At 43.3% G+C, this 26,299-nt stretch overlaps 6 protein-coding genes across 7 annotated transcripts in view; 3 read left to right on the top strand and 3 right to left on the bottom strand.

The window, feature by feature from the left end:
- On the top strand, positions 1 to 4,853 carry ap5b1 (adaptor related protein complex 5 subunit beta 1). Its single transcript, XM_030728564.1, is given in 6 exon segments — positions 1 to 277; positions 571 to 1,365; positions 2,812 to 4,237; positions 4,240 to 4,413; positions 4,416 to 4,671; positions 4,673 to 4,853. Coding segments are annotated over 6 exon segments (2,820 nt in total). The 5' UTR covers positions 1 to 139; the 3' UTR covers positions 4,704 to 4,853.
- Positions 4,795 to 8,253, bottom strand: LOC115779775 (uncharacterized protein C1orf50 homolog). Of its 2 annotated transcripts, XM_030728571.1 has the most exons (5): positions 8,056 to 8,253; positions 7,472 to 7,587; positions 6,867 to 6,953; positions 6,656 to 6,787; positions 4,795 to 5,654 (listed from the first exon to the last, which is right to left on the bottom strand). In XM_030728571.1, exons 1-5 carry the CDS (start codon positions 8,102 to 8,104, stop codon positions 5,595 to 5,597), a joined length of 444 nt encoding a protein of 147 aa, XP_030584431.1. In that variant the 5' UTR covers positions 8,105 to 8,253; the 3' UTR covers positions 4,795 to 5,594. The 2 variants fall into 2 exon arrangements, with proteins under 2 accessions (XP_030584431.1, XP_030584432.1); XM_030728572.1 differs by lacking the exon at positions 6,867 to 6,953.
- The window catches only part of c5h1orf50 (chromosome 5 C1orf50 homolog), a 26,321-nt gene continuing 4,816 nt past the window's right edge, over positions 4,795 to 26,299 (bottom strand). The window contains 1 exon segment of the mRNA XM_030728570.1: positions 4,795 to 5,844. The gene's annotated coding sequence lies outside the window, so the exon portion shown is untranslated.
- p3h1 (prolyl 3-hydroxylase 1) overlaps positions 9,852 to 26,299 on the top strand; it is a 34,270-nt gene continuing 17,822 nt past the window's right edge. The window contains exon 1 of the mRNA XM_030728567.1: positions 9,852 to 10,102. Coding sequence (XP_030584427.1) covers positions 9,941 to 10,102 — 162 coding nt within the window. The 5' untranslated portion in view covers positions 9,852 to 9,940. The remainder of the gene's footprint in view (positions 10,103 to 26,299) is intronic.
- On the bottom strand, positions 11,011 to 22,192 carry LOC115779771 (kinetochore protein Nuf2-like). Its single transcript, XM_030728568.1, is given in 15 exon segments — positions 11,011 to 11,330; positions 11,403 to 11,538; positions 12,647 to 12,822; positions 14,558 to 14,698; positions 15,155 to 15,292; positions 15,389 to 15,451; positions 15,532 to 15,625; positions 16,075 to 16,148; positions 16,620 to 16,717; positions 16,873 to 16,934; positions 18,761 to 18,776; positions 18,779 to 18,836; positions 20,316 to 20,350; positions 20,353 to 20,389; positions 22,050 to 22,192. Coding segments are annotated over 15 exon segments (1,359 nt in total). The 5' UTR covers positions 22,173 to 22,192; the 3' UTR covers positions 11,011 to 11,222.
- LOC115779769 (AP-5 complex subunit beta-1-like) overlaps positions 22,895 to 26,299 on the top strand; it is a 4,634-nt gene continuing 1,229 nt past the window's right edge. Inside the window, 23 exon segments of the mRNA XM_030728565.1 lie at positions 22,895 to 22,930; positions 22,933 to 23,050; positions 23,327 to 23,538; positions 23,540 to 23,681; positions 23,684 to 23,750; positions 23,752 to 23,786; positions 23,789 to 23,980; positions 23,983 to 24,008; positions 24,011 to 24,095; positions 24,098 to 24,124; positions 25,579 to 25,703; positions 25,705 to 25,731; positions 25,733 to 25,831; positions 25,833 to 25,886; positions 25,888 to 25,918; positions 25,921 to 25,983; positions 25,986 to 26,024; positions 26,027 to 26,065; positions 26,068 to 26,102; positions 26,104 to 26,163; positions 26,165 to 26,215; positions 26,217 to 26,258; positions 26,260 to 26,298. Of these exon segments, the coding sequence (XP_030584425.1) occupies positions 22,895 to 22,930; positions 22,933 to 23,050; positions 23,327 to 23,538; positions 23,540 to 23,681; positions 23,684 to 23,750; positions 23,752 to 23,786; positions 23,789 to 23,980; positions 23,983 to 24,008; positions 24,011 to 24,095; positions 24,098 to 24,124; positions 25,579 to 25,703; positions 25,705 to 25,731; positions 25,733 to 25,831; positions 25,833 to 25,886; positions 25,888 to 25,918; positions 25,921 to 25,983; positions 25,986 to 26,024; positions 26,027 to 26,065; positions 26,068 to 26,102; positions 26,104 to 26,163; positions 26,165 to 26,215; positions 26,217 to 26,258; positions 26,260 to 26,298 (1,644 nt within the window).

Here is a 26,299-nt window from a genome sequence, read left to right on the forward strand (position 1 = left end):
AACCCGGAACCTGCAGGTGTACCAGCGCTGAATGCTTAATGTTTACGAAGGTTGTATTTGCTCTTTCTCAGCTAAATGTTTACCAACAGTTCCTGAAATGATAACTCGCAAGTCGAAAAAGTTTTGGATTTGAGCGACAATGGCGGCGAACTGGGTCGAGAGGATTTCTGCTTTCTCCCGCAGTCCGTCCGGCTTCCTCTCCGGGACCACCGCGGAGGCTTTCCTGGCGGAGCTGCTCCGGGAGCTCCGCGATGACAGAGCCACTTACAGCGTCAAGGTAAACGCAGTGACATGTACCCCGCGTTATTGTACCACTGTCAGCTGCTAACACTAATTGGTTATTTTTAAAATTGAGTTTGGCTCACTGCATTCACAAGACAGCAGCCAGCACATTCTGGGGTTTTTGGTAGCTTTAGGAAACAGAGAGGTCTGAGTAATTTACAGCAGTGCTTGCATACTTGCTGTGTTTTAATCGCACGTCGACGTGTTTGTGTTTAGTTACCTGTGTGAAGTCGTAGCTAGGGTTTGTGGGTTCCGTGTTCTTATCTTCTGCGTTTTACCCACGCACAGGTCCTCCTGCTGTCCCCGCTGTGTGAGCACCCAACCCTGCTGTGTTGCTCAGACTCTGTGGGTGAGGAGACGGCCCTGGAGCTCATGTCAGTGTTTGCCCAGTGTCCTCCCAAGTCTGTCCAGTTTCGTTGCCACCTCCTCCTGGCCCTGACCTCCATTCTCATCTGCACTAAGTGTGCGAAGAGCCGCTCCTGTGCATCTCTGGACTTTCTGGATGTGCTGCTTCAAATAGCCCAGGACACCAGTGACATCCACGGCGATGGTAGCCAGCGTCCTGTCCGTGCCACAGCCTGCGACTGCCTGCGAGAACTGGAGGCCTGCTGTCCCGGCCTCCTCTCCCACCGCCTGGAGCTCTTGGCTGGGCTCCGGCAGCAGGAAACATCCAGGCTCCACCAGGCCTATACGGGGCTTCACGCTCTGGTGTTAAGAAACGCTGTCTATCAGCTCACCCAAGAAACAGGAGCTGGTCCTGAGCACCTTAAAGCTCTCCTCGGAGGAAATGTATCAGCTGCATGGGAGGCAGACCAGGAGTCAGGCCTGACAAACAGCAAACACTCAGCCATACTGTCTTCTCTCATCCTGGGACCCATGGGTACAGTGCCCACTCTGCACACCGGACCTGACTGTAAGGAGCTGCGATCACTTCTTTCCTCCCTGCTGGATGAATCTTACCTCCTCACGCCTCTGTGTCAGGCTGCACTGTTACATAGACTGACAGAGGTGGTTGCTATGGTGCCTGGAGTCCCTCCAGCTATATTCAGGACTCACCTGCTGCGGCTGCTGGGCACTAGTGAGGTTTGTGTCACAAGGAATGATGCTTTTTTTATTTATTTATTTAAAAAAAAAAAAAAAAAAAAAGAGCATCTGTCCACGTTTCTGGACTTTTTCATTTGACATTTACAATAATGATTGGCTCTCCCAAATTCAAAAATCAGACACAGAAACTTGTCCGACTGACATCTTTTGCCATGCAGTCTCTTTTGAGAGAACAGTGGAGAGGAATCTGTGCAGGAATGATTTCTTAGTCCAGGAAATGAGCTGGCATTTTTGCACTTCCAGTTCTCTCGAAGTCAGTGTGCAGTTTGCATGGGCTTTTGGTTAGATTGCTGAAGTCTGTGGTGAAAAGTCTTTCGACATCTTAGTGATGTGATACAAAATCAAATATCTGTGTCGGTCCTGAATTTTGAATGTTTGTTTTTTTTTTTTTTGTGTCTGAGCCAAAGTGCTTCATAACAACTGGCTGAATGTGATTACAGCATATCAGGGAAGCTATCCCAGCTTTCATAATTAACCTAACCCAATAATAATAATATACTTTTTTTACTTTAATCTCTGAGAATTTCAGATTTTTCCCATCAGCAAAAATACATTTGTTTTTGTTTTTAATATTACCCCCCTGATTAGGCACCATGTTTTCATTTATTCCCCCCCCCCCAAAAAAACAATAAACAAACAAACAAACAAAAAACCCACCACAAAACACAAATTTGATTCAGTCCCTGCTCACAGTGTCCACAGTAAATTTATTTTGATGGTTCAGTTAGATTGGATAAATAGAGAGCTCTTCTCAGGATCACTTCTGAAACTAAAGCTTATGTAGAACATCCATCTGCACCATGTGTACATCTGTGATGCTGTCTGCATGCTGTCCTGTACAGCTCCGCCTGGAACAGATGGAGCAGAAAATTATGACATTTCTGGATGCAGACAGCTGCTAGCTGACATTATCAACCTGGCAGTGACAGGGTGAATCCATATTCAGTCGCTTTATATGTAAAATTCAGAAATTGCATCTACACAAAAACAGAACTCATGCTAGCACCTCCTGTGGATGTGATTGGCTGTGAGATGGCCAGAATCAGGTAACATCACTCCTGTCCAGTATCCCTTACAGTGATGCAGACCCCACTGGAGGACTGTTTATAGGCTCAGCACAGCTGATGTAGCCAGGCTCTCCTTGTTCCTGTTTCACTTCAAATGAACTTTGTGTCGGCTAAAATGATTAATTTTCCACAAAGCTGATATAGATTAAAAGCCAATATTTTATTATTTTAACCTAATAAATTAAATTCAAACATTGTAATTATTCCAAAATTGTTACTGTTTACTGCCAAAAGGACTTTTTTTTTCTTAAATGGAAGTCAAGTAACTTCCTGTTTCCCCTTTAGTGTGGTTTTGGTATGTTTTAACAAACATGAACAGAATTATTGGCTCAGCGTAAACCTGTTTTCATCCCATCAGGTGTGCCTCCTTCACGCCACTCTGCTGCTGAAGGGTGCCTTCACAGACAGCCTGTTCAGCTCCGAAGACGAAGCCTTCATCCTCAAACGGCTGGTGGTGCTCTCCCAGCACCCGCTCCTGAACACACCTGAGAAACTCTTTTACATGGACTGCATCCTGCACTTCCCGGAGAACCGGCCCATCAGCTGCGGTGACGGCGACGAGACTCTCCCTGTGCTGCTGACTCCGCGGCTTGCTTCGGCTCTGGTGCCCACTCTGTTCAATGACGGCGCCACCCTGCTTGCCCGGTTCAACCTGCTATCCCTGGTGTACCTGGAGGAAGGGGAGGAGGGGGAGGACGGCCAGGGGCTGGCCTACCTCTACGAGCACCTCACCTCACTGCTGTGCATTGTGGAGAACAGAGGCGGCAGAGAGCACGTCGTCACTTTCTTCAGAGCGGCCTTCCTTTTTTTGTATTACTTCTGCCATGTGGAGCGCTACTCCACCGCTTTGACCAAGCAGCTGTGTCAGCTCTACCTCCACCATATCAAGCTGGCTCCACACCTCATCAACCTGGCTGACCAGACCCAGGACAGACTGTCTGAATCTAACTGGTCTGTGGGGCTCCTCAAAGCTCTGCAAGGGGTCATTACCGAGGCCCCGCTCACCCAGCTCACCTCGCAGGACCTCAGCCAGCACCTCAAAATGCTGGCCCGCGTGGCAGAAGAAGGAGACATCCTCCAACATCACCTCAACTTCCTCTCCAGCATCATCACGCTCCTCTCCTCATTGTGCGCAAATGGTGATTGGCGTCTGGGAAATTACATCCTTGGAGTCTGCCGCCGCCTGCTCATCCACCCGAGTCTGGACTCACTGCTCACACCGCTGGCTGACGTCCTGCAGCTCCTCGTTTGTCACTATGGAGACATGGAGATCCAGGACCACGCCCGTCTTTACTACACCCTCCTGACCACGCTGTCAAAGAGAAGCTGGCTGGGGTGTTGGCACAGGGTGGAAGAGGGAAGGCGTCAGGTCAAGAAGCAGTCGCTCTCTTGCCTCATGGATGAGGGACTGACGAGCATGTTGACCATTCAGCAGACAGATAAAGCAGTATTCAGGCTGACGGAGGCGCCTCCTGAGCCACGAGGAGGAGATGTAAATCCAAATGAAGCAGAGAAAGGCCCAGATGAGGCGAGTGCAACAGTGGAGGCCTACAGAGATCAATTCAGTGACTCCAGCTTTGCTTCAGAAATCACCTTAAGGTACGGGCTGATCCACGTCAGCGCTCACGACGCCCTCTTTGATCAACTCTTCAGCATCCGCCTCCACTTCAGCCTCACAGACCATCACTACGAGGAGCTGGGCGACATCAGCGTCCCGTGTCTTTTCAGAGAGAGACCGTCGCCCATAGTTCACCTCAGACTGAAGCCCAAGCAGCCTTACCCCACCACCTCCACGCCAGCGCCATCTTCACCACCCAGGATGGGCGTACGTGGCACACCACCCTGCCCGACATCCACGTGGCTTTCCAGCAGACATTTCTGCCTCTGTCTGTCCCCTCGAGCTGGGGACGAGGTGGCACACTAAGGGTGTTTGAGGGATTATGGGACGAAATGTGCGCAGAGAGGGAGACAGTGCTGTAAGCCTATTCTGCTGCCAGCTGACGGACGCAGCTCTGAATACACTGGTGGAAAAGCACTTCCTTTCCTTCCTCGTATCAGACCTGTCACTTAAAGAAGAGTTCAGAGTGCTTTTCGTCCTCCCACCACGCTCTCACATCCTGTTGAAGGTCAGCTCGGAGGAGGACGCCGTGCACTTCAACATTGCCACTGATAACTGGGAGCTTCTGCCTTACATTAGTTCTTACCTACTGACAATCACATTCACAGGAAGACACTCTCAGCTCACTGTGATGGACAACACTGACCTGATTTTTAACAAAAAGAAAATAACTTTTAACATCCACATTTTTCCAATTAAGATGAAATGACTATCGACTGTTGATTTGAAATGAAGAAATTGCACTTTAATTGCCTTGACATACAATTAAACATGAAATTACATCTTTTGTAATTTATTTACAGGGACAAAACATGGCATCTTTTAAAATTTGTATTTAAAAAAATAAAATCATCAAATTAATCATCAGGAACGTCCCTATTAGTGCCCCAACTGATATATCAGCCAATATTATGCATTTGCCTCTATACTGGTATCGCAAATTGTCATTTTTCAGCATATAAATAAAAAGTTTCAAAGTAAAGATGACAGGAGAAACACATTTCAACCATGCTATGAGTGTTGATGTTGCATAGTCGTCCACCGGAGGGCAATACGCATTTTCCCTGTTGGAAACACGTTTGGAACGCCACAAGACGACCAGCGATTTGTTTATTTTTAAAATTAATTTCTAACCTATATGGTCACATTATCCTAGTAATTATCCATAACTCCATAAATTTTGTGTGTCTGAAAGAAAGGGAAAAAAATATTGGCTGATATCATTTAAGTCAAATATCGGTATCGCTCTTAAAAAGCTGTCTAGTTTGGGCTCTAATCCCAACGTTATACAGCTCAAAGTTTGCAGAATAAAGCTGTAAAAGGTGCCTTTTTTGACCAAAAATGGTGCCGAAGAACAACATTTTTAGAAGCAGCTGATTTTTTTCTTTAAAAAAAAAAAAAAAAACTACACAAACTCAGAACTCTGTTGCTAAACGCAGGCTGTTGTGCTTGTTTGACAGCTAGCTGTGCTAACATGCAATGATGTGAAACAGTGGATGTCAGCTTTTTTCCTTTGATGAGCTTCATGGTGCAGCTTTACATCTGATCCTTGTACTGAATGTTGGTGGGATCTCCAGCTGCATCTAAGGAGAAACAGTTCTAATGAAGGTAAAAGTGTCCAGGCACAGTCCCCATTAGAAAAGTGTGTGTACAAACAAAACCTAAACAAATTATACACTTAAGGCAGCGTAGGAAAGTCACTTAAACAGTTTGACTCTTTGATATCAGTAGTTCTGAAGTATGTAAGACTGTAGTTAGCATTTAGCACACGTCCTTATGAAAGCCCAGTTTAAGCCATCAGTTCTTTATTCGGTGAGGCCTTTGAAGTTCAGCCCTGTGTACGATGGTAAGGCAGTCTGCTGGCTGACGAGTTCAAGACATCACTTCATAATAATAAACTGATCAACCCTCTGTCACAGATAAACAGCAAAGGGTCAGCACATCAGACCTATTAAAGCCTGCTACACCAACAGCTTTTCTTTATACGTTTGTAAAAAGTTTGCAGAAGACTACAAACTGTGGTCCAGTGAGTCGGCATGACTGAAAAGCTCCGGCAACGACTCCCTGTCAGCTTCACTTTTCTGTTTCCATTTATTTTGGTCCATTTATTAGTCACATGTTGCCTTACATGTAAAGAATGCTTCCTACTCTCCTCCTCACAGTGAGGATTACAGTTTATCGGTGTAACACTGATATCAGATCAGTACTTGGTATTAGCACAAACCAGAAGCTTAAGTATTTGTGTCACATAGGTACATTTTTAATAAAAAAAAATTGGGAATTGCAGCCAAATTTGATAAAATTCTAACTTTCCACAATTGCTTACCTTATTAACATTTATAGTTGGGGAAAAAAAAAACTTACAGAAACCAGTTTGTACTTTTAAACCATCCATACCTGCTAAATTCAACCTAAGCTGCCTGTCTGGTTTATCAGCTCCCTTCCGGCTGCATGACCTTTGAACACTACATTCACACACAGATGTGCAGCGTCACGTTAAGCTGTGCTGGAGTTTTGTAACTCCTCCTGTCAGTCTAGGCTGACATAATGTGAAGGAGGCTCAACAGGCCAGTGTGATGCCTACCTTAGGAGAGATGATGGAGAAGTATTTCTGTCCAGATGGCCTCTGATAGAGGTAGTACATGTTGCCTGGCTTTTTCACAATGTTACAGGCAGCGTGGTGCAGCTCAGCGTCTCTTTTTGCTTCTTCCAAAGTCTAAGAGAGAAGCAAACATGCTGCCTTTAGATCACAGGAATGCAACTACTGCAGCTCGTTCAGCATGCACAACTCTTACCTTTCTAGCCTGCTCTTGCAGGTATCTAATCTGGTCTGCAATGACTGTCAGTTTGTTGCAGGCATTGGCTTTTACAAACTCATCTCCCTGGAAAAAACAAACAACACAAATATATATACTGTCAGCTGCCAGTGCTCCCCCCTCAGCATCCTGGCAGTAGAATCTTTAGGTGGCACAAATCCCTGGGAAGTACAAGCTCTACAGTACATGATTACCTTAACGGGGTGCATATGAACCTTAGTCATTTGCAAATGGCCAAAGAAGAACCAGAAATAAGAAATGCTAAAATCATGAAAAGTATAAGCCACTTTCTATGATTGGCATTGTTATGGTAAGAACTAAGTCGTCCAAGATTCAAACTTGTCTGAGATTTTTCTAGCTCACACAGTTCTCGAGGTATCGTGTTGACTCAGTTTGAACTTGGCTGCCAACAATACTCCATCAGCCTTTTTAGGCTGAGGGGTAAAAAACAAGAAAACACCCCCAGACATATAACACATTTATTATAATCTCATATGTCCAATCTCATTGTGTATGCTTGCATACGCAGTGACAATAAGAATAACCTGAAAGTAAACCACAACAAAAACTTAACCCATCCAAACCTTCTGGACTTGCTCTGCCAGGGCCACCAGATCCATGGGGTCACCCACTCTGTTGGTCTGGTAGGAACTAACTAGTTCCAGCCCACTGGGGGCACTGCTGTTCTCAACCAGAGTCACTGCAAGAAAAAAACAAAAAAAAAACATGCAGGAAGAGCTCTATCAGTTATGTAGCAGAAAATAGCAGGACTGTTTCTATCATTTCATATTTCTACTTGAGCCACAAAGTGCTTCAGAGTTGACACTTCAACACTGACATTATTTAACCATTATTTATTTAGTCTCAGGGGCTTCCATTAAACCAAAAATGTTGATGAAGAGAAGACTTAATTTTTTTGGTGGGTACCTACTAACACGGAGTTATTTTAAATGGACACGGTCCTCTCGCCTCGGTGGGCTTACACAGTGCTTCAGTAACCAAACAGTAACCAGTGTGGCTGCAGCCCAACATCACCACACGTTCAGCAGTAACTGGAAGGTTATCTGGCTACCAGTACAGTTATGCTTTCAGTTAACACTGGGTTAGCTCATTAGAGCAAAATGTTAAATCTGACAGTGAACAGAAGGTCGACATGTCTGTGTGTTACCTGTGGTGGTTTTGTCGGGCTGGTTAGGCAGGCTGACCGTCCTGTCCATGTTGTCTTTTCTGATTTTTTTTTTTTTTTCTACAAACTTCCCTCTCTCGAGTGATGTTAGTGAGTTTAATAACCTGTTTGTAGTTACACACTTGCCGGTTTTGTAACCAGTTAATATTTGACGAAATACCGTCGGTACCGCTGGGTCCTAAATCTCCGCCCCTTTAAAGTCAAATGGTTGTCCGAATTTGTGCCTTTTTAAAATGCATATAACTATACAGTTAATTTCAGCTTTCTTGTGATTATCAATTATTGTGTTTTCGTGAAAGTATGCAGTGGGATTAATAATAATCTAAACTTTTTTTATATGTATTTTATACTTCATAGCATTAGGTTTATTATTTTTAGGCACTCCAATAACAGCTCAGCAAAGGCCAGAGCATTTAAAGGAGAAGATATGTCGCTGTTCAGAAATAGACTAAATTATATGATGGCACACATGAAAGTGAAGCTGTGCTCCACTTTTCACTGTCACAGAGTCAGGCTACGCATCAACCCTCCCAGGTAATGGTTACTTTAAAGCTGGGACTCCGACTGAAAGTAGTTTTTATTGGTTTTCTCTCGATCTTTCTTGCGAATACTGCGTTCCCCATAATCCAATGCGCGCCCACTTACACTTTTTGTCGTTGTATTTTTGCCATAATGCAAAAATAAAAGTCCTTTGTTTTTCTTTATTACGGTGGTGGGTGTACAATCATATGTTTCCCAACCCTGTTTTGTAAAAAGTTTACTTATTATTGCATAATTGATAATAAAATAACACATGGCCTGCATGATTCGATTATATTCTATGACCAGCAAAAGGAGAAGTGCACCGACGTAGATATAGCTCTCCACAACCACCGTCAAATAATTCAAGACTTCCCACACAGAGGGCTGATGTTGCTTATCAGTTTATCAAGCTGCTTTAATTTTCTCCTTCCCATAAATGAGTGGCAAATCTGCGGGCTATGTTAATGATACAGAAGAAGAGTCTAAATAATTCACAGTATGTGGTTGGAACTGCTGATACTGTAACACACTTCAGATCTGATGGGAATTCTGCCCCAAAATAAGATCTGAAAGTTTTTTTCTCTACTGTGTATATCCACAGTTACACAACTTTACGGTTTCATTATGGCTTCAATCCAGAGTAGCCGCACACACAAGGTCTCTGCTCATCCCACACTGAACAGACACGTCCCCCTTAAAAGGTTTTAAAAGTACATTTTAGACCATTGATCGGCGACCACTATCCTCAGCATTTTAATATTTTCCTACAGATCTGAGGTAGCGTTGTGTCATGTCTCCTTATATAATGTCTGTGGTTAGTAGTATGTGAGGCTGTGTGATACAAAAAGCCATCTTGTGCTTATCTCGGGGACACAAACAGCTATATGACAGTTTGTGAATGAGAACAGGCCCGAATCTGTTCATCAGGATCAATCATCCATCAGAAAATAACTAAACCTGGTTCCTTACCTTTGTACACTTTTCACTGGTTTGTTGCCTTTTCCCTAAATGTTTTCAATAACCTTCCATACATTTCAACCATAACTTTGTGTCACTGGGAAGTGCATTCAGCCAGTAAAAATCAGCGACATTGTTCTGACAGTTTACCAGTTGCGCAGGGGTCCCAGATTTGAAGCTGTAAATCCAGCTCGCACTATAGTGGCCGATACGTATGCATATGCAGATGGGGGGTGGGGGTGTTACCAAGGGGCTCAACTGTTCAAATCCCACCTCCTGACAAGCTCCTGGTGGAGAAAGAAGCAGCAACACGTCCTCTCTCTGCACCGGCTCGTCGGTCTCAGGTCCAGGCTCGGGTCCTGCTGCAGAGCCCCGACATTTTACCATCATGGAGCTCCGCTGTGCGCTCACTTTCCTCTGCCTTGTTGTGTCTGCGTGCACATCGGACACTAAACTGAGCGACCACTTTGTTCTGGAGCCTTATGATTTCCTCTTCGACACGGCGGTGGAAGCTTACTATAATGGGGACTGGTTATCGGTTATTCTGAACATGGAGAAAGCGCTCACAGACAGAAGACAGCCTGAAGACCTGCCAGTCTGTACCCTGTAGTACAGAGGCAGCATCACTGGGCCACAGTGATGGTCTTCTCATGATGCACTGAGCATTTCTTTACTCCATGTTTGTATACTACTCTATTTAATCATTAGACTCTGGCTCTTTCTCCCAGTGTCTTTTGTCCCGTTTCTCCTCCCTTCTCTTTCCCCTCACCCAACTGGTCGTGGCAGATGGAATTTATTAACCATTTATAGAGATAAGCTGCAGCTTTACAATAACCACCCACATATTCATAGGTGGTTTACAAACCTTAATTTTTCTGCAGTTTGCAACTTCTCCCTTTGAGCACTTATGAAGACATGATTTATATAAACTGTCCAGCCCAAATCAAAAGTAGCAATTCATTATTCATCAGCCACAAACCTCAGCATTTCTAAATGCCTAGAAATCCCACTGAAGACCCTCAATGTGTCCTCCCATGAACAGATCCACTGCTAAAACGAGCCCCTCTGTGATGTTGCAGTTTGCTTTAAAAAAAAAAAACAAAAAAAAAACTGCAGTGCCACATGTTTGTGTTATATTTGTTTTGTTTAAAACACGTGTTGTTGAGCTTTTCATAGTGGGGATGAATCCTATGTAGGATCCTCCTCACCTCTGCTGGGTTCACACTGAGGGGCTCTTCTCCAGGTGGAGGGGTGAGTCTGATGGTGGTGGGGTCCTCGAAGCAGGCGTAGAACCTGTTTCTACCTCAGCTCTGTGTATTAAATCACAGAGGTTTTTACAATGGTAAAGTGAAGTTTTATTGTACTGGTCAGTTTTTTAAGATTTTAAAGCTGCCTCAGAGGTTTAGGAATAGTAACAGCAGGTCATAGAGGACTGCAATATTACAAATAACTGTCTGCTAAATATTAGACAGTCGTCTTACTGGACTGGTTTTATTTATGAATGTCAAAACATGACAAAATTCAACTTCATTAATATACAGAGTGTATCTGAATCACTTACATACTAAGACGGCTTACAACAGTAAGCCGGCTTACAACAGTAAAGGCTTACAACAGTAAAAATGAAAACAGATCAGTAATAATGGTTAAAAAACAGAAAAGTAATCAGGTTAGAAGTTTGCAGACATCTTGGTGATATTCAGTTTCAAATCCGTGGTATGCCTCTCAAACCTCTTGTGCATCTCATCCATGGACATGGACAGCGTGTCATAAAGAGCCTGTAGACAGGGAAGGGGAACATGTTACAATCAAACTATGACTGAGAGTGAGCAGATGGAAGCTGCCTGTACCTGAGCCTTCTCCGTCTCTTTGCTGCATACGTCTCTCAGGCTCTTAATGCTCGCCTTCAGCTTCTGCGTCTCAGCGGAGATCTCTTGGATTTTGTCGGCCATCTCCTCACGCTTCTGATGAATTTGGTTACACTGCCTGCAGAAAAGTGCAAGTTTGGTTTTCAGGGTCAGTTTACCACATTTACATCTCAGTAAATTAGGTGGGAATCAACACACCCCACAATATATTACAAAATTTCACAATATTATTGTGATTTTTATCCTTTTGTGATGTGCTGAGAATTTTCACTAACATATTACAGTTTATCACCTTTTATAAACTGCAAATTATGTCCTCAAAGTTAAACTTTGTCAGTATTTGTTTTATCTAATTAGACAAAGTTATCTCACCTCAGTTATGTAGTTGCTGCAAAATGAGATTATCAAGCGCTGTCACTAAAACCTGCCATGAGACAGAGTCAGTCTGCTATTGAATGGGGTCAGGCTGGCAATTATGTGCAGTCTGTTTCTGATAATACAGCAATTAAGTGTGATAAATTGCCAAATTGTCTGTTGCTGACAGATATTCACATTTAACTCTTACTCTTGCATTCAGCAACCTTCCTGTTCTGTAGGAATGGAACCAGAATACAACAAGCAGCCAGCCAGTTCAACAGAGTCTCCTCAAATTGTGCTCATTGACTAAGACTCATTCAGATTGATGGCAACATGTCTGCATTTATAAATGAAGCAGCAATTATTTGCAAACCTCTGATAATCAAAGTGATTGCAGTCAGTCCAGGTCAGAATGCGACTGCTTGCAGAAAGGTTGCCTCCTATCAGGTAACCTGTGCAGTCGCCTGCAATCAAAGGTGGTCGTGAGGGTGCAACACCCTCAAGCTCTGGGCAACCATTTAGTCACTCATCAGGCAGCCACCAATATTTTTTTCTTTTTAATGCAAGGAGTTTGCTGTCTTATTTTTACTCATGGGACTGAGCCAGGGGACTGAGTAAGGAGGCAGCTTTGTCCAGTGTCGGATTTAATGTAAGTGTGCTCAGCTAACTTTATCTCAGGATGGTGGTGCATGAGATGAGCCCTCTTGTTTGCAGTATTCCCAGAGTATTTTAATTTATTTAATAAAATACCAATATTTGGTGTTCCTGTATCGATACAATATTTCCAGGCAAAATATTGTGAAACCATGATCTTGAGGAAATACCCCGTAATGAGGCATGCTGTATATTTACTGCACTAAGGTTAGTACCCCAGCACTTCTTGAACGTGCTGCTCCTTCATCTCTCTCTTCTTCTGCCTGCGGATGTTCTGTTTGCACTCCTTATCCTGTTTCATGCCCAGAGCTCGCTTCAGCTGTCCTTCCTCGATGCACAGGTTTTTCAGCTCCTTCTGCTTCTTCTCATACTGGGCCATCAGCTCCTGGTGCTACACACAAACCACACAGATACACAAATCAGTGACTCTAAAGCTCCAATCCCAACACTGCAGTTAAACAGAATGAAATACAACGAAAAAGCTAAAAAAAAAAAGACTTTAGCTCTTATAATCCCCCTTTGGGCCATGCCGCATCAACTCAGGACCAAGGATAGAGAAGATGATTAGGTAGTTGTATCTAATGTATTAATGCAACTACATTTCCTTCCTCACAATTCTTCTGATGTCAACATATTGAACCCAGTGACAGATTTTGACCTTTTAAAGCAAAGACTCAGTTGCTGACTGACAGAGACTCTGATAGACTCTTGTTACAACCACAATAAAAGCATGTGATTATTTTTAACCACCTAAACCTGAAGTTTGCGACACAGTCAGAACAGCAGTTAATGAGGGCAGGGAGATAGAGCGGCAGTAGGGAGATTATGTTCCACTTCTAGCATGAAAAGAAAGTAATGTTGGTTTTGTCAACAGCAAAACACAGCAGGTAATCTCCCAATCAGAAGCTCAGGGCTCGATCCCCAGCTCCTCCTGTCCATGTGTCGTAGTATCCTTGGGCAAGATGCTGAACCCTGAGTTGCCCCTGATGTATCCATCGGGAGTGTGAGTTTTTATGAGAATGAGACTTGTGGAAGCTTGAGAGCTCAGAGCAAGTAGAAAGGCACTATATAAGTACCAGTCCATAATATTTTGAACCTTGGTGCAGCCCTTCAGTTTATTCTCTCTGAAACAAGTTGTTTTAGTTCCTCTGCCTTTAAGGTGCTTCTTTTTCTTCTGATTGACTGTCCCTCACAAACAGAAGGTTTGAACAGCAGGTAGGCGGGGCTTCTGTGCTCACAGCCAGAGCTGTGTGCCTGAGAAGGTCACAGTAGGGATATCCACTCTCAATGATGACAAAAATCCAAGCGTAAAACAACAAACTGTCTGAAACCAACTAGATGGGTTTACTTGTGCATACACTGACTTCAGTATTTGAAACTCGGGCAGCCCCCATTGAAACAGGATAAAATGCAGACAGGAAAGAAAAATAAGTCACCTTTAAAAGCTTCTTAAAAATGCATTCAGTGAGGTCTAGTGGGTTTACGGTTCAGTGGCAGAAACACCGTCTCCTCTTTCCCATTTGCAACACAAACATTTTTAGGGTCAGACTAGTTTGTTCAAATTCTTCCCCAAAGCTGAGCCACAGAATCGCCTTTTAAATACGCTCTAAGCCAATAAGAGAATGTAAGATTTAAGTTTCTTCATATTACTGTTACCTTCAGCTTGTTTAAAACAAAACCCGTGTATTCAAGTACTGCAGCTCAGCAGTCTGTTACTGGATTATGATTGTTTCTGCCCCCCCCCCCCCTCATCTTTTAATGAACTTTTAACATGAAAATCACTTCCTGTCAATCACCACTGTGCTGACAATGATTCTGGTGTTCAGAGAGGAACTCCACTGCTAGAAGGCACTGATTCAGTGAAGCTGGTTCGGTTTAAAAACTCGCTACCCAACCTAGTTTGAAGACTGATGCATGTGAACCCCAAACTGAAAGTCTTTATAGTACTATTTCATCTACATACTCATAATAATTATATCTGATTTTAGCTTAAGAAGAATATACTGTGTGAGCACCAGTGTATTAAACAGCCCATAAGCAGTGAACAAAGGTTCCAGGAATGGAAACGTCTTCCACATGTGCCACTCTGTATAGACTGTATATACAGCTCTGCACTGAGATTGTACCTCTTCCTGCCGCTGCTTGGTGTTGTTCATGCTGCTCTCCAGGTCCTGCAGTAGGCCATACATCTGCTGGATCTCAGCCTCAGTGTGAGTCACGCTCTGCACCATGTTCTGCAGCTCCACCACACGCTCGTCTGTTTCTTCCTGAAAGCACCCATTAACCCCTTAACTGGCAAGGGCCCGGTGACGGGCCGTTTGTAGTCCCTTTTATATGGCAGGCTAGACCCTCCCATTTTTATTGACACGTCATTCGGCCAATCATGTAACTGGCTGCACCAAATCACCTGACAAAGCTACGTGACGCCCTCTGAGTATTATTGGCTCTGGGAAACCCATTTCTTAACATGATTGGCCGAATGAGGTGTCAGTCAAAATGGGCGGGTCTAGCCTGCCATATAAATGCACTTCATTCGGCCCGCGGACCAGACGCAGCCGATTAATAGGCTATGAAATGGGTTGTTCAGAGCCAATAATGACCAGAAGGCGTTATGTAGTTTTTGTCAGGTGATTTTTTTGCTGCCAGTTAAGGGGTTAAACAGTGAATGGCATACTGATCAACTCAACCAGCAGCTTTTAGAGGAAAACAGTTTTCCTACTCACGATGGAGTTTTTGATGTTCTTCACATTCTCCCTCATCTTCTCCATCTGGCTCTTCAGTTCCTCTGGAGATTCCACGATCTGAGACTTCAGTTTGCTGAGGTCTTCCTTCAGGTTGCTGATGTCCAGCTTCACCTGGGCCTGACACACAGAAACACACACTCCTCCTTTCAATAAAGGGCTTTGATGGACGCAGATGTGTAAAGTTCTTACACAGAGTTTGTGTCAGTCACACACCAGTTTCTGGGTCTTCTCTGCTATTGTGGCTTTCCACTCTGCGATGCTGTCGTTTCTGGCATTCTAAAAACAAAACACTTTTTTTACTTTGACAGTGCACACAACACAATTTACTATACTGACCATGCTTCATCACCACCTACCACTTCCTGGTATTCATGCATGGTGGTGGCCTGTAGTTCAGAGAGAGCTGCTGCCAGCTCATCCGCCTCAGCCTGCTGCTCTGGTGGGATGGTCCTGAATAAGGATGAAACAAAGTGCAACATTTAGCCCTTTGTTTTTTCTAAATAGATCACTAACATTTAAGTTAAGGCAGCAGCCATATGATCCTTCTTCCAGCTTCTACAAATAATGTTGTCATGATGACAATAGGTTGATTTGTACCTGAGGCCAATCATAGAGAATGCTCACATCGAGGGGGTGGGGAGTGGGGTGTCTAATCTGTAATTTGTCTCATTTTAAGGCCATGTAAGACGCAAGAGTACTGACGGAGCAGATAGCCATGGATTAGCTCTTCACTCTGGAAAATTTAGCACTAAATTTTATTAGTGGAGATTTAGTGTCTCCACTAATGAGCCTAAATGGTTCCAGCCTGGATTTTTGTTTCAGGCATGGCATCGTTTCATAGGTATGACTTTTCCAACCACACACTGAACAGCAAAAGTCAGAATTATTCCTCGACTTACGTCAGAATCTCTATCTTCTTCTCTGCTTCCTTGTTGCCTTTCATATAAGCCTGCAGTCTGTCCATGTCTGTCCGCTGAAAACACACACACACAGGAACAGTTACTGCTACAGTTTCACAGATCTGTAATTAAGCTGCTTCTAATTAGATTTTATTTCTGTGAAGTAAACAACAACACGGATTTTCAGTGGCAATCCAACATACGAACCTTCTCTCACATGCAGGATGTTCTACTTGCATGAATATAAACAAACGGCAACAATGTATCAAGTTGTACTGATTATTAACTCTCCTCTAGCATAAAATCTTCCAGTTCACTAATATTCTACCAGTGCCCCAAAGGTTTTTAATGTGGCACTGAGGTATTGAGTTGGGCACTCAAAGACATTCCAGAAATGACCTGAACTGAGTTTTGGTTGACTCAGATGTTTGCTCAACGACTTCACTGTCAAATCATTGTTATTCGATAGGGGCATGACTTGTGAGACATTGATCAGTCAGCGTTTTACTTTGCTCCCCATCCCCAAATGCAGCAATAAAACATACAAATTTAGCCTGCTTGTCCAGGACGACCTGTATCCTCTGCTTTCTGAAGTGGAGAAAGTTCATGATGCCACTCAGAATGTTTAGTGTCTTCTGTTTTTCTGGAGAAATAATAGCAAGGCCTTCATCAGAAAACTGTACATTAAACAGCAGGTTGAAATTTGCATTTGAAAGGACAAGACCTGGGAAACTATGAGGAACATTTTACGCAATATACAGACCACAACCTATCGAATGAAATCAGTGAAACACTTACTTGGAGCCAGCAGATCACTGAGTGAAAAATCATACACCAAGCACATAGGCAGGAACTGCCGCCTAGAAAGGAATGATACACAAAACAGTTTTAGAGTTGTAGACTAAGATTAGCCAAATCCAGGAGTGTACTCACAATACACTGCCCGTGATAATGATGCTATCACAACGCAGCAATCCTGCAATGCTCGAGACATTGCAACACAATCATTTATTCACTATAGTGTCAGTGTGTATTATTATCATTCAATTTTAATTATGCATCAATTAATTATCTCTGATTTGCTTTCATCCTGTCTGTCACCTTCATCTTCAATACATGTTGTCAGGTGACCTTTACTTTACCCTCATTTTTTGTTACATTTCACCAAGAGGAGTCAAACTGATGGGAGAATCTATTCAGAGTGATTTCTTGTTTTACAACCGCAATTCCAAAATCTTTGGGATGCTGTGTAAAAATGTGCGTGTAAAAACTGAATGCAAATCTCATAAATCCAACACAGAAAATATCAAATGTTTAAACAGGAAAAAAAAAAAAAAAAAAACTACTATTTTTAAGAAAAATAGAAGCTCAAATTAAATGTGATGGCAGTTACATGCATCAAAAAGTTGAGACTAAGCCATGTTGATCTCTGTGTAGCATCACTCTATCTGGGAACAGCAGAGACCAGTTGCTGGATTTTTGGAGGAGGGAATTTGTCCCATTCTTGTCTGATATATGATTCTACTGCTGAATAGTCCTGGGTTTTCACAACTGCTGTATTTCCTCTTACAAGATTCACTCATGTTTTCATTGGTGAAAGGTCCAAACTGCAGGCTGAGACTCTGCTACTATGAAGCCATGCTGTTGTGATAGATGCAGTATGTGGATTAGCATTGTCTTAGAGAAATATCCAGGCCTTCTCTGAAAAAGACATCATCTAGATGACAGCACATGTTCTAAAACTTGTTTATACCACATGTGCAGGCTGCCAGTTCCATAGGCATAATGACAACAAGCCAAAGGCTCCCTCTCCTCTTTGGTCCAAGGGAAGCAGCATCCATGATTTCCAAAAAGAACTTCAAATTTTGATTTGTCTGATTGCAAGCAGTTTGGCGTTTTGCCTCAGTCCATTTTAAATACGCTTTGGGCCAAAGAAGACAGCAGCGTTCTGGACCATATGGCGGTCTTCTTTGCATGACAGAACTTTAACCTGCATTTGTGGACGGCACAGCGAACTGTGTTCACAGACAAGCAACTTCTGGAAGCCCATGCAGTGATTTCCATTTCAGTCTTGTCCTTGCACAGAGATTTCTGCAGATTCTCTGAATCTTCTGATTATATTATGTATTATCATTATAATCTTTGGAATTTTACATTAGGGAACATTATTATGACATTGTTACATAAATGGTAGATGCACTTTTTGCAGATTGGTGAACCTCTGCCCATCAGTAACCACTTACTTTTTCCAGCCTTTTGTTCCACAGTCCCACCTTTTGGAGACATGTTGCCATCAATTAAAAAATGAGCTCATATTTTTCTTAAATGGTACATTTTCTCAGTTTAAACATTTGACATGTTCTCTATGTGCTATTGTGAATCAAATATGGATTTATGGGATATATGAAAATCTTTGCATTCCTGTTTTTAGTGTTCTTTTTACACAGCACATAAACTTTTGGAATTGGGTTTGTATGCAAGTACCGATATTTGACTGTGGTGAACTAATAATATGTAATAGGGAAAATGATATGATACATCATGGCCTTGCCAGGGCCTAACTTCCTCACTGAACATCCTCAATCACATAATTGTGTTGAATAATCAAGATAACAATCACGGATCGCAATCATGATTATGATTTCTGGCTGTAATCGACAGCCTAATATCCCAGCAGTAAACCCACATGCGTGTGTAGACACCATGATAGCCGTGGCCCCTTCGTGATAGGCTGGATACTGAATGTTCTCCAGAAATGGAACCTGTGGAAAACAATGGCAAAATCAGGTCACAGTCAAAAGAAAAGGCAGCAGCCAGCTGCACAGGGTGATGGGTAAACATGTTGCGTTTGCTCTCATGTCTCCATTGATAGTCATGACATTCCAAATGGTTCTGTAATGTTTCTGTCATGCATGTTCATTGCTATGCAGATGATCCCAAGATATTTATCTATGAAGCCAGATCACACAAATTAGTTAAGACATAAAGGCCTAAAATGACCTGTAATTTTTTCTTCTAAATTCAGACAAAACTGATGTTATTTCATATGACCCTAAAAGTCTCAGATACACAGTGTCTAACCAGATACTAACCAGATACTCAGTCTCCACTAACACTGTGAGGATCTGGAGTTGTTTCTTACCAGGATATGTCATTCAGTGCATGTGTTAAACAAATATGTAGGACTGCTTTCTTCTGAAATTAAACATCCTTCTCAAGTGATGTTGAAATACTAGCCATGATTTTGTTGCTTCTAACCTGGACCATCTGAATTCATTATGTCAGGATGTCTAACAGGGACTACGAAGAGAGAGCCATATTAGCTTCTCTTCATTGGCTTAGTGTTAAATCTAGAATGGATTGTAAAATCCTTCCTCTCACATACAAAGTACTAAAGTACTAAATCATCAGACCCCATCACTGTACCATATTATCCCACTAGAGCACTCTCAGACTGCAGCTTACTTGTGGTTCCTAGACCTTCCAAAAATAGAATGGGAGCCTTCAGGCCCCTCTCCTGTGGAACCAGCTCCCAGTTTGGATTCATGAGACAGACACCCTCTCTACTTTAAGATTAGACCTAAAACTTTCCTTTTTGATAAAGCTTATAGTTAGGGCTGGATCAGGTGACCCTCAACCATCACTTAGCAGCAGGAATAGTTCCTGCTATGGGCTCAGGCCGCTGGGGGATGTATGACGCACTGAGCACATCTAATCCACTCCCTCTTTTCCCTCCCCATGCATTTATATACCAAAGTCATTCACTGTCATATTCTCTCTGCTGTGTTTGTCTGTTTGTAGTCATCTATGCTCCTCCTTTCTCTCTTCTCTTTCTCCTCACCCCCAAAACCAGTTGCAACTTTTGGAGAGCTCTATCTGTTAAAAGGGTTCTTCCAGCTCATTGTGCTGTTCATAGGAGTTCATCGGATTGTTACGTTCTCTTTAAAGCACATCGAGATGACTGCTTTTATGAACTGGTGCTATATAAATAAAATTCAACCAAACTGAATTCTACACAAAGTGTTCCAAGTATAAATTTTACTCAAAGACAAAGGAAACATCTGAGGTTGCTGAGTGTCATATTTCAATATGTCCCTTTTATGTGAACTAAAACACAAGCTTGTATGCAAAACAGATCTGGAGAACAGACATCATCATTAAACCAACCAAGAGAAGTAACATTCACTCTGCATTTAGAGCAGAAGCAGATTTAATGTTCAACAGTAATAACGAGTACTCACCATGGAATGACACTCAGGCCTGAAACGATACAGAGATGCAAAACTCTCATGTATAAGGTCTGAACTGCTTCTGGCTGTAAGAGAGGAAAGTGTTCCGTTAATGTTCTGTTTTTCAGGCCAGAGAGGACTGGAGACTCCAGCTCAAATACGTCGTCTCATACGTGCATTCCAGACTCTATATACTGTCACCCAAATCTCTGTGTATAAAGAACAAAAAAAAAAAAAATTAGGTTTACATTCAACGTTCAGTGTCCACATATGCAGGCAGAGAGTTCTTCCTCTGTGTAATCTTTCCTCCTACTCTTACTGGCTCTGCAATGATCCCTTTGAGACAAGCCTCCAGTTCATGAGATAAAGGGATGAAGGTGAGATATAAAGGACAAAGTTTGCTCTTTGCAAAAGCAATAACCTGGGTTCAGAGCTCAGAATAAAGATTATTTTCATTATTTGATTTCTTTGTAAATGTGATTGTGAGCTGAATAGACAGTTGGTTAGAGGGGTCCTTTTCTCTCAATTTCCAGCAATGTATTTTTATTCTAGGGCTCTACTACAGTACCTCTGCAATGGCAGTTCAAAATAAACAGGACTGAGGAACTGAGCTGACCATATTAGTGATATCTGCTCTCAGTGAGCTTTTGGGTCACAGGGTTTACTTGTTCATATACTCACCTCAATATTTGAAACTTTGGCCATATTCAGTGTGAGCATCCATCACTGAACAGTAGGCAAGGTGTGACCAAAGGTTCTCACAATAGGTCCATAAAGATCAACAGACCTAAACTGATTTATATATTTGGCTTATCTCTCCTGTCATGATTTTTGTCTCTGCATGCAGACAGCTTCAAGCATGGCTGGTATTTTTAGATGACTTCCAGTTCTGACCACTGTGTGTGAGGTCTCAGGCTGCAACTGAGCAGGTTTCAACTGAAGCATCCCCAGTTTCCAGCAGCACATCAGGTGAGGAGCAAGACCATTAGAAAGCTCATGGGTTTTTTTGTACATCAACAAGGACAAGAACTGTGGTGCCAATTCAAAACTCACTGAAAGAGCGGTCATTTTTTGAAAACATAACCTAATAATGAACAGCACAATGCATCCCTTTTTAATGACTAGAATCACTTTAATGATCAATTAAAACCAGTTCAATTAGTGACTGTTTTCAGATGATCATGTGGAAAATGCCCAGTTCAAAACTCAGTTATATTCTTTTGACTGTCACACAGTATATTGTATAAGCTTGCGTGTTTACTGAACACTGAAAACTGTAAAGGCCTTTTAATGCATATACACTCAACACTGTATACTGTATTCTAAAAGTCAAATGTGCTGTTTTTTAGGAGCTGGTCAACATGTCTTAAGCGTCACAATATTAACATGGATTTGATTTATAACGATTTATCCATACAACACAAAACAAAATAATGCAGTTACCTTGGCTCCACTGTCACACTTAAAAATACAGAATACCGTGGTACCCTTTAAGTTAGCATGAAATCCTTAAGAAATATGTAACGCTAAAGCCAATGCATTTGATTTCTCCTGTGTCTGCATCAGGTCAACATTTGTAATTATGAATTCAAGGAGCAGCAAATACTCTACAAATATACCCTACATAATGGAACATCAGTATGAAGTTCGCCCCTCCACACCGGTACCAGCAGCTTAGCTGTTCAGTATGTTATTGTCACTGAGGGTGTTTTTTGACAGCAGCTGTAGCAGCGGGACGGACGTTACCTTGATGTGAGGAGTCAAGTCGCTCTTTGTGAAGTGTTTTGCTTCTTGACCAGTGAGAACTTCAGTTCGATAAAAGTTCACTATCGCATCCACTGAATACACGGGAAACGTATTCTCAGACATCGTCGCAAACTTATTGGAAAATAAAAGTAACCAAAAAAACTGAAAGCTTCAACTCCAGCGACCGGATAAAGTTGGCGCCTTTCTTGTTGATTTGGAGTCGGCGGATCTGATTGGTCAACTTGGCCTTCTTCTGTTGTGAGTAAAGCGTTAGTTTACCTACTTGCGCCCTCTATCGCACAAACCACGTTTCGCTGAGTAGTCTTTGGATTATATACAGAAACAGCAACTGCAACAAGGCAACAACGGCAACAACAACAAAAAAAGAAACAAACAAACAATTAAAAGGTGTGGTTGCCAACTAATAAGGCTTTCCCTCTCTTTCCTGTGCACGGGTTCTATCAAAGCCTTAACAATGTGGAGAAAATGAAGTTAAATCTCACTTTGAAGAGCCACACAGAATGGTGAAAAATTGTATATTAAAAATGTGCTGAGCTTCACTGAAAACTTTTACTGCACTTTTGATCATATTCTTTCGAGTGAGTTGACTGGAAAATCGGGGTGAAATACGCTGTGGCGTTTTGCTACATCCTCCAAAGCGGCAGGGGCGACAAAGTAACACCGCAAGTATTAAGTGTGCGCGTGACAGAACCCGGAACCTGCAGGTACCAGCGCTGAATGCTTAATGTTTACGAAGGTTGTATTTGCTCTTTCTCAGCTAAATGTTTACCAACAGTTCCTGAAATGATAACTCGCAAGTCGAAAAAGTTTTGGATTGAGCGACAATGGCGGCGAACTGGGTCGAGAGGATTTCTGCTTTCTCTCCCGCAGTCCGTCCGGCTTCCTCTCCGGGACCACCGCGGAGGCTTTCCTGGCGGAGCTGCTCCGGGAGCTCCGCGATGACAGAGCCACTTACAGCGTCAAGGTAAACGCAGTGACATGTACCCCGCGTTATTGTACCACTGTCAGCTGCTAACACTAATTGGTTATTTTTAAAATTGAGTTTGGCTCACTCTGCATTCACAAGACAGCAGCCAGCACATTCTGGGGTTTTGGTAGCTTTAGGAAACAGAGAGGTCTGAGTAATTTACAGCAGTGCTTGCATACTTGCTGTGTTTTAATCGCACGTCGACGTGTTTGTGTTTAGTTACCTGTGAAGTCGTAGCTAGGGTTTGTGGGTTCCGTGTTCTTATCTTCTGCGTTTTACCCACGCACAGGTCCTCTGCTGTCCCCGCTGTGTGAGCACCCAACCCTGCTGTGTTGCTCAGACTCTGTGGGTGAGGAGACGGCCCTGGAGCTCATGTCAGTGTTTGCCCAGTGTCCTCCCAAGTCTGTCCAGTTTCGTTGCCACCTCCTCCTGGCCCTGACCTCCATTCTCATCTGCACTAAGTGTGCGAAGAGCCGCTCCTGTGCATCTCTGGACTTTCTGATGTGCTGTGCTTCAAATAGCCCAGGACACCAGTGACATCCACGGCGATGGTAGCCAGCGTCCTGTCCGTGCCACAGCCTGCGACTGCCTGCGAGAACTGGAGGCCTGCTGTCCCGGCCTCCTCTCCCACCGCCTGGAGCTCTTGCTGGGCTCCGGCAGCAGGAAACATCCAGGCTCCACCAGGCCTATACGGGGCTTCACGCTCTGGTGTTAAAACGCTGTCTATCAGCTCACCCAAGAAACAGGAGCTGTCCTGAGCACCTTAAAGCTCTCCTCGGAGGAAATGTATCAGCTGCATGGGAGGCAGACCAGGAGTCAGGCCTGACAAACAGCAAACACTCAGCCATATTGTCTTCTCTCATCCTGGGACCCTGGGTACGTGACTTGCCCACTCTGCACACCGGACCTGACTGTAAGGAGCTGCGATCACTTCTTTCCTCCCTGCTGATGAATCTTACCTCCTCACGCCTCTCTGTGTCAGGCTGCACTGTTACATAGACTGACAGAGGTGGTTGCTATGGTGCCTGGAGTCCCTCCAGCTATATTCAGGACTCACCTGCGCGGCTGCTGGGCACTAGTGAGGTTTGTGTCACAAGGAATGATGCTTTTTTATTTATTTATTTAAAAAAAAAAAAAAAAAAAAGAGCATCTGTCCACGTTTCTGGACTTTTTCATTTGACATTTACAATAATGATTGGCTCTCCCAAATTCAAAAATCAGACACAGAAACTTGTCCGACTGACATCTTTTGCCATGCAGTCTCTTTTGAGAGAACAGTGGAGAGGAATCTGTGCAGGAATGATTCTTAGTCCAGGAAATGAGCTGGCATTTTTGCACTTCCAGTTCTCTCGAAGTCAGTGTGCAGTTTGCATGGGCTTTTGGTTAGATTGCTGAAGTCTGTGGTGAAAAGTCTTTCGACATCTTAGTGATGTGATACAAAATCAAATATCTCAGTGTCGGTCCTGAATTTTGAATGTTTGTTTTTTTTTTTTTGTGTCTGAGCCAAAGTGCTTCATAACAACTGGCTGAATGTGATTACAGCATTATCAGGGAAGCTATCCCAGCTTTCATAATTAACCTAACCCTAATAATAATAAAATATACTTTTTTTTACTTTAATCTCTGAGAATTTCAGATTTTTTCCATCAGCAAAATTACAATAAAATGTTTTTGTTTTTAATATTACCCCCTGATTAGGCACCATGTTTTCATTTATTCACCCCCCCCCCAAAAAAAATAACAAACAAACAAACAAAAAAACCCACCACAACAAACACAAATTTGATCAGTCCCTGCTCACAGTGTCCACATTAAATTTATTTTGATGGTTCAGTTAGATTGGAATAAATAGAGAGCTCGTCTCAGGATCACTTCTGAAACTAAAGCTTATGTAGAACATCCAGCTCTGCACCATGTGTACATCTGTGATGCTGTCTGCATGCTGTCCTGTACAGCTCCGCCTGAACAGATGGAGCAGAAAATTATGACATTTCTGGATGCAGACAGCTGCTAGCTGACATTATCAACCTGGCAGTGACAGGGTGAATCCATATTCACGTCGCTTTATATGTAAAATTCAGAAATTGCATCTACACAAAACAGAACTCATGCTAGCACCTCCTGTGGATGTGATTGGCTGTGAGATGGCCAGAATCAGGTAACATCACTCCTGTCCAGTATCCCTTACAGTGATGCAGACCCCCTGGAGGACTGTTTATAGGCTCAGCACAGCTGATGTAGCCAGGCTCTCCTTGTTCCTGTTTCACTTCAATGAACTTTGGGTCGGCTAAAATGATTAATTTTCCACAAAGCTGATATAGATTAAAAGCCAATATTTTATTATTTTAACCTAATAAATTAAATTCAAACATTGTAATTATTCCAAAATTGTTACTGTTTACTGCCAAAAGGACTTTTTTTTTCTTAAATGGAAGTCAAGTAACTTCCTGTTTCCCCCTTTAGTGTGGTTTTGGTATGTTTAACAAACATGAAACAGAATTATTGGCTCAGCGTAAACCTGTTTTCATCCCATCAGGTGTGCCCTCCTTCACGCCACTCTGCTGCTGAAGGGTGCCTTCACAGACAGCCTGTTCAGCTCCGAAGACGAAGCCTTCATCCTCAAACGGCTGGTGGTGCTCCCTCCCATCACCCCGCTCCTGAACACAACCTGAGAAACTCTTTTACATGGACTGCAATCCTGCCACTTCCCGGAGAAAACCGGCCCATCAGCTGCGGTGACGGCGACGAGACTCTCCCTGTGCTGCTGACTCCGCGGCTTGCTTCGGCTCTGGTGCACCACTCTGTTCAATGACGGCGCCACCCCTGCTTGCCCGTTCAACCTGCTATCCCCTGGTGTACCTGGAGGAAGGGGAGGAGGGGGAGACGGCCAGGGGCTGGCCTACCTCTACGAGCACCTCACCTCACTGCTGTGCATTGTGGAAACAGAGGCGGCAGAGAGCACGTCGTCACTTTCTTCAGAGCGGCCTTCCTTTTTTGTATTACTTCTGCCATGTGGAGCGCTACTCCACCGCTTGACCAAGCAGCTGTGTCAGCTCTACCCCTCCACATATCAAGCTGGCTCCACACCTCATCAACCTGGCTGACCAGACCCAGGACAGACTGTCCTGAATCTAACTGGTCTGTGGGGCTCCTCAAAGCTCTGCAAAGGGTCATTACCCGAGGCCCCGCTCACCCAGCTCACCTCGCAGGACCTCAGCCAGCCACCTCAAAATGCTGGCCCGCGTGGCAGAAGAAGGAGAAC

Source organism: Archocentrus centrarchus, chromosome 5, assembly GCF_007364275.1.
Source record: "Archocentrus centrarchus isolate MPI-CPG fArcCen1 chromosome 5, fArcCen1, whole genome shotgun sequence".
Lineage (NCBI taxonomy): Eukaryota > Metazoa > Chordata > Actinopteri > Cichliformes > Cichlidae > Archocentrus > Archocentrus centrarchus.